The sequence below is a fragment of the Oncorhynchus mykiss genome, chromosome 12 (genome assembly GCF_057628025.1).
Source record: "Oncorhynchus mykiss isolate SJ-2025 chromosome 12, ASM5762802v1, whole genome shotgun sequence".
In the NCBI taxonomy this organism is placed as follows: Eukaryota; Metazoa; Chordata; class Actinopteri; order Salmoniformes; family Salmonidae; genus Oncorhynchus; species Oncorhynchus mykiss.
Genome location: NC_143033.1, coordinates 28,405,390 through 28,418,831, shown reverse-complemented (window position 1 = coordinate 28,418,831; position 13,442 = coordinate 28,405,390). Strand labels below are relative to the sequence as shown.

At 42.0% G+C, this 13,442-nt stretch overlaps 1 protein-coding gene across 9 annotated transcripts; it reads right to left on the bottom strand.

Annotated features, from left to right (window-relative positions):
• Window positions 1–479: 479 nt before the first annotated feature.
• LOC110537316 (centrosomal protein CCDC61) lies at window positions 480–13,071 on the bottom strand. Of its 9 annotated transcripts, none has more exons than XR_016484974.1 (13): window positions 13,002–13,068; window positions 12,196–12,373; window positions 12,022–12,104; window positions 11,779–11,939; window positions 3,132–3,284; window positions 2,807–3,042; window positions 2,483–2,583; window positions 2,152–2,369; window positions 1,862–1,940; window positions 1,430–1,621; window positions 1,263–1,296; window positions 1,111–1,180; window positions 480–950 (listed from the first exon to the last, which is right to left on the bottom strand). XR_016484974.1 is itself a non-coding variant. In XM_021623258.3 (13 exons), exons 1-13 carry the CDS (start codon window positions 13,059–13,061, stop codon window positions 859–861), a joined length of 1,611 nt encoding a protein of 536 aa, XP_021478933.3. In that variant the 5' UTR covers window positions 13,062–13,071; the 3' UTR covers window positions 480–858. The 9 variants fall into 9 exon arrangements, 4 of the variants coding, with proteins under 4 accessions (XP_021478933.3, XP_090048264.1, XP_021478932.3 ...); XR_016484973.1 differs by having other exon boundaries at window positions 2,501–2,583; XR_016484977.1 differs by having other exon boundaries at window positions 12,867–13,059.
• Window positions 13,072–13,442: the final 371 nt, after the last annotated feature.

Here is a 13,442-nt window from a genome sequence, read left to right as displayed (position 1 = left end):
TGTGATTTTGTTGTCAGCACATTCAACTATGTAAAGAAAAAAGTATTTCATAAGAATATTTCATTCAGATCTAGGATGTTATTTTAGTGTTCCCTTTATTTTTTGGAGCAGTATATATATATTTTTAACTCCCCTCCAAAAAACAGCACAAAAGGCCTGTCAACTTCATTCAATATTGTCATCCTCCTACAGTAGTAAATGGAAGCAGCTCTTCCAGCTGCTCACCCAGGAGTGGAAGGCTCCAGGCCTGGAAGGTTCACTGTTAATTAATGAGACCCAGCCAGCTGTAGTGGCAGCTGCCCCTTGAGTAAAGCCCTGAGGAACCTTCAGCCCATCCAAGCAACACTAACTGTACTGCAGAGAGGACACTGCACGTAGTTCACTCACACAACTAAGAGGAAAAGCTGCTGCAGTGACGATTAAGAGTAGATACATTGAGTAAAAGTATTTACAGACTCAAATACATAAAATCACTAAGCTTTGATGAATGCAATCACTTGTTTTATAAAAAGGGAAATGGGGTATTACTGTCACAACATACACAATGCATGAGTTATAAAACCATAGTATAAAATCAGTCACTCAGTTCAAGTTCAACAAACTGTGGCATCTTTATCCACAGATCAGGCACTGTCTGCCAGAGGACGACAGAATAAGCTGTGTGTGCATCCGTGTTTGCACTTGCATAAGCCTATCGGTTGATAATGTTTGCTTGTGTGCAAAAATATCATAGGTGTAGTGCAGTGGTCTTGTTTAGTCACAGTGTCGACTCAGATTGTAATCCTTGGTCTCAGTTTGCAGCACAGGAAACACGTCAGAACCGATTGTCCGGATTGGGAGTGTGCAGAATTGATGGCTTTAGTGTCCCGTGTTCAGGTCCCTCATATAGTCTTGTAGTGCCTGCAACCGGGCATCGATCTCAGACAGGTCAGCCCCATCTATGGAGCCCTCTGGGTAAAAGACAAGCAGTACACAGCCAATGTTAAATTATTTGTTTCAGCAAGGGTCTCACACAGAATGTTACTAGGGCTCATATTAAAAATACATTTTTTTTTAGCTAAGTGACTCTGATTACACTTTAGATTGGAGAGTAGGGCATGGATTGGTTACCTTTGTCTGATCGTATCCTGCGTGTGGGAGTGCTGCAATGGGGCTTCCTGGTCAAATTTCCTCCTCTGGGCTACAAAAAGAAGTCACTGTCACTCAACAAGTCAAGGTCTATCACCAGCTGTAAAAAAACCAAAAAAAAACGCTGCACTCACCATGGTTGGACCATTGTAGGTCTGCTTCCTTCCTCTGAAACACATAACAAAATTAGAAACTGTCTGAGACACGCAGTAAAGCAACAGAACATCTCCCATTTTCTCAAACAAACCCAGTTTGAACTTTAATACCATATGATATAGATGCAAGTTATAGAATAACTTACCCGATTGTCAACTCATCCAACTCCACCAATGAATTCACAGAGGACTGTCTGCTCCTCCTACTCTCTATTGATAAACTCCTCCCTCTGCTCCCACTGCCTGCCCTGGTTAGCTGGGGATATGCCTCCCTGGACCGAGATCGGCCCCTCTCCAGAACAGGCGATGCTAGCATGTCCCTCCGGACCTTCCTCTGGCTGAGGGAGAGAGAGAACACAGGAGGCCAAGTTAAGTTGTGATTAGTCAAAGTATCACTCAGTATTGGTTTTTGTATTAGCATTAAGCTAAAATGGGTTGCCATTTGAAATCCTTGAATGTATTTCAGCAGATGAAAATCACTATAACAGTGTTCACATACATGAAACACTGGTATAATTGGCACAGGCTTGGACTGCAGATAGTTATGACAGTTAAATGATTAGAGGGAGATGTCTGACTTTTTGAGCTCCCCCTCTCTCAGTCGGCGCTGTCTGTCCTGGATATATGCAGTGGGGTCGAAGCGTGGTGCTCGCGAACCTGGAAATAGGAACGACAGGATTGACTGGGAGCTCCTAGTAAAAAACCAAGCAGAGAGTCAAGCTCTGACAGCTTTACTCAGACTTGGTGCTACATCAACATTGATTGAATCCATTTCATTACCAAACTTATACTAAGTCAAAAACAATGCAATGAAGCCAAATTACCTTTAATCTCCAAAGCCCAATAAAGAGAGAATTTGTTTTAATACCTGTGGGAGAAGGTGAGGGTCTGGAAACATGCGAGCGGGGCCCTGAGGAGTCTGCCCTACGACCTTCTGCCCTTCGACCCCTCTCTTCTGTCCTCTCCCTGGACCCTGAGCGAGCCCTGACCACAACACGTCCCAAACTGCGCTCCCGGGACAGTGAGCGCCTGATCTCCCCATCACCCCGTGAGGCACTGCGCCCAGAGAGGGTAGGGGTCAACCTACTAAAGACACACATAGTATACAACATTAGCCACAGGCAGAGAGTATCATAAGGAGTGTGTGAGTCAGTAAGTAGGAAAGTGAGTGAAAAAGAAAAGAAAAAGGAAAGACATACATGCTTAGATTGACTAACCCTCGCCTAAGCAACGCCAGCTCATTGGTCAAACTCTTAACGCGAATCCGGAGAGCTCGCTCCGATGCTCTTAGCTCCTCCAACTAGGAGACAGGAAACGTCTGAATTACCAGCTCAACAGAGGAATCAGCACCAACAATGCTACTTATAATGGCACACAAATTAGTACTTCTAAGTCTTGACATGCACACAAGGCCTTGTTATGGTATGCAGGAATCTATGTTACTAGCTACATTATTTCCATCAACACAAAGCCAGTCATGCCGAATTATTTAAAGTTATAAAAGTTACAGACAACATGCTTACTTGAAATAGGATGCAAGCAAGGACCAACCTGCTCCAGTAGGCGGCGCTGCTCCTGGCCCCTCTTGGTGGCAGAGCGCTGACTCTTGGCCCTCTCTCTGAGGAGCTGGTCCTCTAAACTCCTGACCACCTCTCTGAGCCCCCGAGCCCCTCCTCCAGGGGTGGAGCCAGCCCCCACTATCTGCAGACGCTCGAGAGCCTTGGTCAGGGCCTCCTTCTCGTCTCTCACCAAGGCGAGTCTGACAACAGACAGAGAGAAGTGAGGGCCCTTAACCTCTAGCCTGAGTTTGGCCAAGAGTCTAAAGAACAATAATAGATTATAACTTACTCTGCCCGTAGCCGGCGTATCTCTGGCTCTGCTGGTTTGTGCCCTGCATGGTTGGCAAGGGCGTTTAGCTCAGTCTTCAGGGCTCTGATCTCCTTCTGCAGGGTAGCAGGGTCAGGCTTGCCATGGTAGGGCAGAGGCAGGGGGTAGTGGATCCTATAGGAAATAATGATTTATGTAAACCCTGGATTGCTGATGCTATGTATTGTCCAATCAGAGGCTTTGAAGTCACAGGTTGGTCATATTGGCACTCCTCAGAAGGAGCAGTCCTCCATAGGAATGAACGGAATTCTACAGTATTTAAAGTACATGTATTTAATTATTTTAAAAGGTGTTTAGCTCACATAATATAATTTAAAAGCATGCATTAAGGTGTCTGTAATAGAACAAACATGGCAAAATCAACTGTAGACAGTATATTTTTTTACAATGGTGGGGGAGACCCCGCACCCCGTCAGTCATCTAGTGAAGTGGTTCCAAACCAGGGGGAAACCACTGAAAATTGGAATGCAGAAGGTGAAATTTCAAAATTGTTTTCCTCTTGTCATGTCAGTCATTGCATACCTTAGAGAGCCATTTATAACTTGTCAGAAATGTCCAGATCACTAGCCCGTCAGCTGTTCATTAGCTAAGTTTTTTAAGCCCATAGATTTTGCAGTCAAATATCAAATTAATACACATTAGACATGGCAAAATGTATAGAATTGCAAGAAAATGTGTTTCAAACAGCATAATGTCCTCTGCACTCCATGACAAAATATGTAGAATTGCAGGCAATAAGCTTTAAACCTGCAAAATGTTCTCTCCGCCAACAAGAGGGCTGTGAACAGTGTGTCATGTACAGTTCTTGTGGATGGTGTACACCCAGTCACTACAAAGATACAGAAATCCTTCCTAACTCATTTGCCGGAGAGGAAGGAAACCGCTCAGGAATTTCCCCATGAGGCCGCTGGTGACTTTAAAACAGTTACAGCGTTGAATGGCTGTGACAGGAGAAAACTGAGGGTGGATCAAAAACATTGTAGTTACTTCACAATACTAACCTAATTGACAGAGTGAAAAGAAGGAAGCCTGTACAGAATAAACATATTCCAAAACATGCATCCTGTTTGAAACAAGGCACTAAAGTAAAACTGCAAAAAAATGTGGCAAAGAAATTAACTTTATGTCCTGAATACAAAGTGTTATGTTTGGAACAAATCCAACAACACATCACTGAGTACCACTCCCCCAAACTATTTTTAAGCATGGTGGTGGCTGCATCATGTTATGGGTATGCTTGTCATCAGTAAGGACTAGGGAGTCTTTTTGGATAAAAATAAATGGAAGCTAGGCCCTGGTAAAATCCTAGAGGAAAACATGATTCAGTCTGCTTTCCAACAGATACTGGGAGACAAATTCACCTTTCAGCAGGACAATAACCTGAAACACAAGGCCAAAAAAACACTGGAGTTACTTACCAAGACGACATTGAATGTTCCCGACTGGCCTAGTATTGTTTTGACTTCAAAATCATCTTCAAAATCAACCAACTTGACAGAGCTTGCAAATATCGCACAATCCAGGTGTGCAAAGCTCTTAGAGACTTACTCAGAAAAGCTCACAGCTGTAATTGCTGCCAATGGTGATTCTAACATGTATCGACTCAGGGGTGTGAATACTTACGTAAATGACATATTTCTGTAATTTAAACATTTTTCTAAAAACATGTTTTCACTTTCTCATTATGGAGTAGTGTGTGTAGATGGGTATAGGGCTGTGGCGGTCACTAAATTTCATCAGCCGGTGATTGTCAAGCAAATAACGGTCTCACGATAATTGACTGTTAATGAACATAATCACATTTATCATCTCTTGGCTTCCACACAAGCCACTGATGCAGACCTTTGGAATATCCACATTTAATCCATATAATATAGCCTACACCTTCACAAAAAATCCATTATTTATTTTAGACAGGTCTAAAGAATCATTATATGAAGAAAGTGTAGACTATTTCAGAAGAACATACTATGAGTTGTCCTTATACTCTGAGTTAGGTCCTGATTTGGCTATTCCAAATAGCTGTGGGCTACACTAGCTAATTTAGCAAACACGATTTTCTTCGAATTTGCTTCGCATATTTTATAGTATGAAGAACACAATTGAACAAAGCTGAATAAAATAAAAAAGACATTTACTCCAAACAATTTGAGGGAGTGCACACATGCGCCAATTCTGTGTTGATTTTGATGTTTAATACATTGTAAGGCTGCATGATGTGACTAATAATGATTTGAAAAAAGTTGCTTGAAAAGGCATGAGCTCTGCTTTGTTTTTTGCGCAGGCTGTAAACACTACATCAGCCATTCATTCACAATTTGACAAGCACTTGATAATGCCTAGAATTTCAAGGCGGCATCCCCTTCGTGTGGCTGTAACGCACCCTAAACAAATCCATGACTTTTGCGGCCAGTGGCCGTTGTGCCCTTCTCCCTGAGTGCTGCGCTCCAAAATACCTATCACTCACATGGCTCTCCATCACGTGATCGGGTCTTTCTCACAGAATACAAGTTGCGTCCCACATCGGGGACGCAACTGCAAGCGTCTTTATCCAATTCCAAGGTGCATATTGAAGATATTGGAAGAACTGTCCATATTTACTTTTCGTCAGCCAACAAGATGAGTAGGCCTAAAGAACAGCAAAAGCAAAATCACTAGCCTATGCATAGTCCCTGCACCCCTACCTACATGTACAAATTACCGCGACTAACCCCCGCACATTGACTCAGTACCACCTGTATATAGCCTTGTTATTGTTATTTTATTTATATTTAACTTTACATTATTTAGTCAATATTTTCTTAACTCTATTTCTTGAACTGCATTGTTGCTTAAGCGCTTTTAACTAAGCATTTCACGGTAAGGTCATCCTGTCATATTCGGCGCATGTAACAAATACCATTTGATTTAATGTCAAATCTACTATCCCCCAGAGTACAAAAGTCGGAATATTCTATTCTGTGCAAGATATAAATATTCCAAACAGTCTAGGACAATTGTGGGATGCGATAGATCCCAAATTAATACAACCACTAGCATAAAAATAAAACACATTTACATAATATGGCTATCGCAACAGATCAGAACGTTTAGCTTAAAATGTTGATAAACTATTAGGCTATGTCTTCACATTATAGGCTCAACAATGCGCACATGGTAGTAGGCTAGAAGCGAGAATGTTCCATTAGCGGAAAACACCATTACCAAAGTGACTGCAAATGCAATTATGCATTGAATGCTTTTATTAAAATGGTGCATTTTTATGTGAAAATGATCATCCCCAAACTTGAAACTCACATGCTGCTGATGTATGCCAGTTAGGCTCTACACCACTTGTAAAGCAGATTAATGTGCTTAAATTTTAAGAAGTTATTTGGTCACTTTAGATGTGATACAAACCTTATCAAAACATATAGGGGGCTAGGCTACATTAAGTGTGCGACTATGATTCGAAAAAGCTGCAAAAAAAGCATTGTTTCTGATGTTGGGCTTCATTCATCATGATAATATAGAATTCACAAATGACAGGCTAATACTGTCCCCCATCAGACTATTCTTGATTTAATATTACCTTTACATATAAATAATGTGACATTTGTTTTTATTTCGAATGGACCATTATCATGCAGCTGTCTCGAAACAGGGGCAGCAGGAAAAAAATACATGTCATCTATGCACTTAAATAGCAAAATAGCAAATGGAGGAGGCTTTTCACGTGTTCATTTTCATGCCAGCCAGGTAGGCTATACTCCTGTGGTAAATATAAGCAATGTGCTTAATATTAGGAAAGTTGAGAAATAAATATAGTAGGCCTAGCCTATAGAAAACTGATGGGATCCTGATGGGATTATTGCACAATTGCATAACCTATAGAAATATTGCGCAACATGAGCTCTCATGAAGTGTTTGATTAGATTTTCGATTACAATTCTATTGATGTCAGAGTGATTAGAGGGACAATAGAATGCTGATGCCTTGTACAAAATGGACGAGCTACGATCACAAATATCCTACCAACGGGACATTAAAAACTGTAATATCTTTTGTTTCACAGAGTCGTGACTGAACGACTACATGGATAACATACAGCTAGCTGGGTTTTCGGTCCATTGTCAAGATAGAACAGCTGCCTCCGGTAAAACAAGGTCTGTGTATATTTGTAAACAGCTGGTGCACGAAATCTAATATCAACGAAGTCTCGAGCTTTTGCTCGTCTGAGGTAATCACATAATGGGCTCCCGAGTGGCGCAGCAGTCTAAGGCACTGCATCTCAGTGCTTGAGGCGTCACTACAGATACACTGGTTCTAATCCAGGCTGTTTCACAATTGGCCCAGCATCGTCCGGATTTGACCAGTGTAGGCCGTCACGGTAAATACGAATTTGTTCTTAAATGACTCGCCTAGTTGCATTAAAACATTTATTTTATTTTAATTATTTTAAGCTGTAGACCACATTATTTACCAACTACTTATTTTTTGTAGCTGTCTATTTACCACCACAAACCGATACTGGCACTAAGACCGCACTCAATGAGATGTATAAAGGCCAAAAGCAAACAGGAAAACGCTCATCCAGAGGCGGTGCTCCTAGTGGCCGGGGACTTTAATGCAGGGAAACAAGTCCGTTTTAACTCCTTTCTACCAGCATGTTAAAAACCTCTTGATCCTACTTGAGACGCAGACGTCTCAAGTAGGCACCTGGAAATGCAAATGCGCTACGCTAAATGTACTCGTTAAAACTCAAACGTTCATTAAAATACACATGCAGGGTATTGAATTAAAGCTACACTCGTTGTGAATCTAGCCAACAAGTCAGATTTTTAAAATGCTTTTCGGCAAAAGCATGAGAAGCTATTATCTGATAGCATGCAACACCCCCAATATACCTGAAGGGGACGTAAACAAAAGAATTAGCGTAGCCGGCGCTACACAAAAACGCAGAAATAAAATATAAAACATTCATTACCTTTGATGATATTCTTTGTTGGCACTCCTATATGTCCCATAAACATCACAAATTGGTCTTTTTCCCGATTAAATCCGTCCATGCATGCCCAAAATATCCATTTGTATAGCCTGTCTGCTTCAGGAAAAAAGCTCTCTTCCAACACGCAACGTCATTTTTAAAAATTATATAAGTTGCCTATATTATTTGACAAAACACTTCAACCTACTTTTGTAACCCAACTTTAGGTATTTGTAAACGTTAATAAGCGATCAAATTGATCACTGGGCGATCTGTATTCAATAGCAGCTACTCGAGAAAACAATGTCCATTTTTCAATCTTCCAAAATCGATTGTTGTAGGCTGGATGGAATGACGGATCTATTGGTAATGTCTCAAAGGATTTTTGTCAATGAAAATGACGTTTTTGGCGACATCGTGTGGAAGCTGTAGGAATTGCATCCGTGTCCATATTAAATTTGGTGTCCTTTAAACAATACATGAAAGGGGCGCATGGATACTTTTTTCAGCTTTCAGTGACCAGTTTTTCTTGCGCTTTTCGATGAAACACACGCTCTGTTATAGTCACAGCCGTGATTTAACCAGTTTTAGAAACTTCAGAGTGTTTTCTATCCACACATACTAATCATATGCATATACTATATTCCTGGCATGAGTAGCAGGACGCTGAAATGTTGCACGATTTTTAACAGAATGTTCGAAAAAGGAGGGGGTAGGATGAAGAGGTTAAATGTGCAACCAGAGGGGGAAAAAAACGACACCACTTTTACTCCACACACAGACACGTACAAAGCTCTCCCTTGCCCTTCATTTGGCAAATCTGACCATAATTCTATCCTCCCGATTCCTGCTCACAAGCTAAAACTAAAGCAAGAAGCACCAGTGACTCGCTCAATACAGAAGTGGTCAGATGATGCAGATGCTAAGCTACAGGACTGTTTTACTAGCACAGACTGGAATATGTTCTGGGATTCTTCCGATTGCATTGAGGAGAACACCACATCAGTCACTGGCTTCATCAATAAGTGCATTGATGACGTCGTCCCCACAGTAACCGTACGTACATACCCCAACCAGAAGCCATAGATTACAGGCAACATCCTATCGTGGAAAATTACATAATTAGTCATGCTATCCTGTATTCTACCGTTTAAAGAATTGTCTCATTATATGCTAGTGTTTTTCCAACCTGATACAAACTTGTCTTTGTTAAACTTAGTAATAAGACTGGGCATATAGCTAAGGCCCGCTTGGGTGACATCCCCTGGGTTTACTATCTACAGAAAGTCACATGTATGGAAACTTACAGAAAGGAGCACATTATAGCATTTTACTGTTGCGAATGTGCTAACTAATGACCTTTTACACACTATCTGCTGACAGCCGCATATACAGAAAGGGGTTGTATGTATTTTCTCTATAAAAGCAGAGACCCGGCTATGTTTGTTAAGCTTTCAACTCAACCATTCTTGGTGATGTTGATTGCTTCATCTTTGCAAATCTTATGATGAAGTGTAGTTTGAAAGAATCTGCAGTCTCTCTTCCCAAGACAATCCGCACTGAGCTAAAGGCTAGAGCTGACACTTTCAAGGAGCGGGACTCTAACCCGGACACTTATAAGAAATCCCGCTATGCCCTCCGACGAACCATCAAACAGGCAAAGCACCAATACAGGACTAAGACTGAATCGTACTACACCGGCTCTGACGCACGTCGGATGTGGCAGGGCTTGGAAACTATTACAGACTACAAAAGGGAAGCACAGCAGCAAGCTGCCCAGTGACACGAGCCTACCAGATGAGCTAAATGACTTGTATGCTCGCTTCGAAGCAAGCAACACTGAAGCAAGCATGAGAGCATCAATGTGAGTAAGACCTTTAAACAGGTCAACATTCACAAGGACACAGGGCCATACGAATTACCAGGACGAGCATGCGCTGACCAACTGGCAAGTGTCTTCACTAACATTTTCAAACTCTCCCTGTCTGAGTCTGTAATACCAACATATTTCAAACAGACCACCATAGTCCCTGTGCCCAAGAACACTAAGCTAACCTGCCTAAATGACTACCAACCCGTAGCACTCACATCTGTAGCCATGAAGTGCTTTGAAAGGCTGGTCATGGCTCACATCAAAACCATTACCCCTAGACCCATTCCAATCTGCATACCACCCCAACAGATCCACAGATGACACTGCCCTTTCACACCTGGACAAAAGAAACACCTACGTGAGAATGCTATTCATTGATCACAGCTCAGCATTCAACACCACAGTGCCCTCAAAGCTCATCACTAAGCTAAGGACCCTGGGACTAAACACCTCCCTCTGCAACTGGATCCTAGACTTCCTGACGGGCTGTCACCCATGACTGCATGGCCAGGAATGACTCCTACACATCATTAAGTTTGCCAACGACACACAGTGGTAGGACCGATCATAGACAATGATGAGACAGCCTATAGGGAGGAGGTCAGAGACCTGGCCGTGTGGTTCCAGGATAACAACCTCTCCCTCAAGGTGATCAAGACAAAGGAGATGATTGTGGACTACAGGAAAATGAGGACAGAGCACACCCCCATTCTCATCGACGGGGCTGTAGTGGAGCAGGTTGAGAGCTTCAAGTTCCTTGGTATCCACCACCAACAAACTATCATGGTTCAAACACACCAAGACAATCGTGAAGAGGGCACCACAAAGCCTATTCCTCCTCAGGAGACTGAAAAGATTTGGCATGGGTCCTCAGATCCTCAAAGTTTTACAGCTGCACCATCCTGACTGGTTGCATCACTGCCAGGTATGGCAAAAGCTCGGCCTCCGACCGCAAGGCACTACATAGGGTAGTGCGTATGGCCCAGTACCTCACTGGGGACAAGCTTCATGCCATCCAGGACCTCTATACCAGGCAGTGTCAGAGGGAGACCCTAACAATGGTCATAGACTGTTCTCTCTGTTACTGCACGGAAAGCGGTACCCGGAGCACCAAGTCTAGGTCCAAAAGGCTTCTTAACAGCTTCTACCCCCAAGCCATAAGACACCTGAACAGCTAATCAAATGTCTACGTGGACTATTTGCATTGCCCCCCCCCCCCCTTTACACTGCTGCTACTCTGTTTATTATGTATGCATAGTCACATTACCTCTAGCTACATGCACATATTACCCCGACTAACCTGTGCCCCCACACTGACTCTGTACCAGTACCCTTTGTACATATCCTCACGACTGTTATTTTTCAACCATAAATAAATAACATGTGTGTGTGTGTATATATATATATATATATATATATATATATATATATATATATCACTTCTTTTTCTTAAAACTGCATTGTTGGTTAAGGTCTTGTAATTAAGCATTTCACTGTTGTATTCGGCACATTTGACAAATACAATTGGATTTGGAATATGGTCACCGCAACAGCCCTAGACATGTGAGATAAAAAAATAATATAATCCATTTTAAATTCAGGCTGTAACACAACAAAATGTGGAATAAGTCAAGAGGTATGAATACATTCTGAAGGCACTATATAAATCATTGATAAGGTAAAGTTAATTTGGCAAGTTTGCAGTTGTAAGATTCAAGTAGAGTTTGATAGTGAAGTTTAAGATAGTGATCGCTAAAAGATAAACAAACCTGTCAAATTCAACAGTGTAGATAAGGATGAGGTATCTTTTGGCACTGAGGTTAGGAGATTGCTGTTGGGCACGCGGACGACCAACAACCCCAGCTTTACGGTTCCGCAGGAGCTCCAGGTCAGCATAGGTCAAGAGGTCAAGGGTAACAGACTCACTAGTCTGAAGAAAAATAATGCATTATAAATCACAACACTTTTAAATCATACATGTTTTAGCTTCCTTTAATGCTTCACAGACTCACATTACTAACAGCAGATTCCAACATGCTGCAGAAGATGGGAAATTGCTTGAAGTTGCCTGTTTTGCGAGTGAGGTCTTCGATGTCTGGAACACAATGAAAACATGATAAGACCATAAATAGTCATGTCTACAATGTCCATATAAATTAATTGTAATTTAACAATACTTCACTTACATGCTGGATCGAACTCTCCCCTCCACTGGTCAGCTGTCATTGCATCAGATATCTCGACTATTAGCAATCCTTCTTCAAGCTCTATCTTCACAGCAAACCCTACTCCTCGGAAAATAATGTCCTCCTGTACCACTGAGCCCACCTCCATCTCCCTGCTTTGGTCGCAACGTCTACAGACCTACAAGACCGAGACAGACAATCAATCGATCGATTCACAGCATCTCACACATGCCCACTACTGGGCATCAATGTTGACAAACTAATTGTAGGCCTAGTATTGAGTAACTAGCCAATGAAAATGTGATTACGAATCTTTGCTGGAACGTAATATAGCTAATATATGCCAAGTTAAATAATGGTTAAATAAAATAAATAACGTTAGTTTAGCTGGAGAGAACTTAACTAGCCAACAACATCTGGTTTGCTAGCTAACGAACGATAACTAAACCAGCTAGCGAGCAGGCTTGCAAATGAACTGCTGTTTTCTGCTAACTATAATACTGCATGATAACTTAATTACACTGCTATATTGCAAGTAACTAAACTAGCGGGCAAGTGTGCTTGCTCGGTCTGTGTTGGTAAATAACAGCTAAGTTAGCTAGCTAGCTAGCTAGCTAGCTAACGTTAGCCAGCTTGCTAGCGAGGTAATATATGCTTGGTTAGTTACATACCCGTAGTGAAGTGCTTGAACACAGATTCCAAATTGCTACACCTTGGATAGCATTGTTTTTCTCAAAATAAAATACAAATACCGAATGAAGTCAGATAATGTCTTTGGCATGAAAGAGTACACCCTTCTTTGATACCTGACAGTTTGGAAGCCGCCGCCACTGTTGAATGTAGCGGTTCCTTAACCGGGAATGCATAACTACCGCCCCCTACACAATGTCAAGTAAATCTATTGGTCTAAAATACCATACAAGGAACTCTGATTGGGTGGAGCTACCATCAGTCATATGTAAACGCTGTGAGGATCTCGCGGGTGCTCAAGCATCAGCTCCGAGGCCCTCTAGTGAAATTGATGCTGAGCCCCATGATAAGCAACACGGCTTTGTAAATATAAATCCTCAAAGAGCTAAATACTTTTGTAGCTGTTCTACCAGAACAGAAAATAGTAAGCTGGCGGGCACTTGGTCAGTAGGAATTATTTAATTGCAACAACACACATGTATGCAGACAAGCACAGTCACACACACACAAACCCTGCCCCTGTTGCCTAGGGATGTGTACACCATGACCCTGGCCCC

Coding starts and splice junctions, on each gene's coding strand:
- LOC110537316 (XM_021623257.3), bottom strand. CDS start 13,061: ATGCATTCCCGGTTAAGGAACCGCTACATTCAACAGTGGCGGCGGCTT. Junction 1,941..2,151: donor ACCCTCACCTTCTCCCACAG/GTATTAAAACAA, acceptor TCCTATTTCCAG/GTTCGCGAGCACCACGCTTC. Junction 1,181..1,262: donor CCTACAATGGTCCAACCATG/GTGAGTGCAGCG, acceptor TTCTTTTTGTAG/CCCAGAGGAGGAAATTTGAC.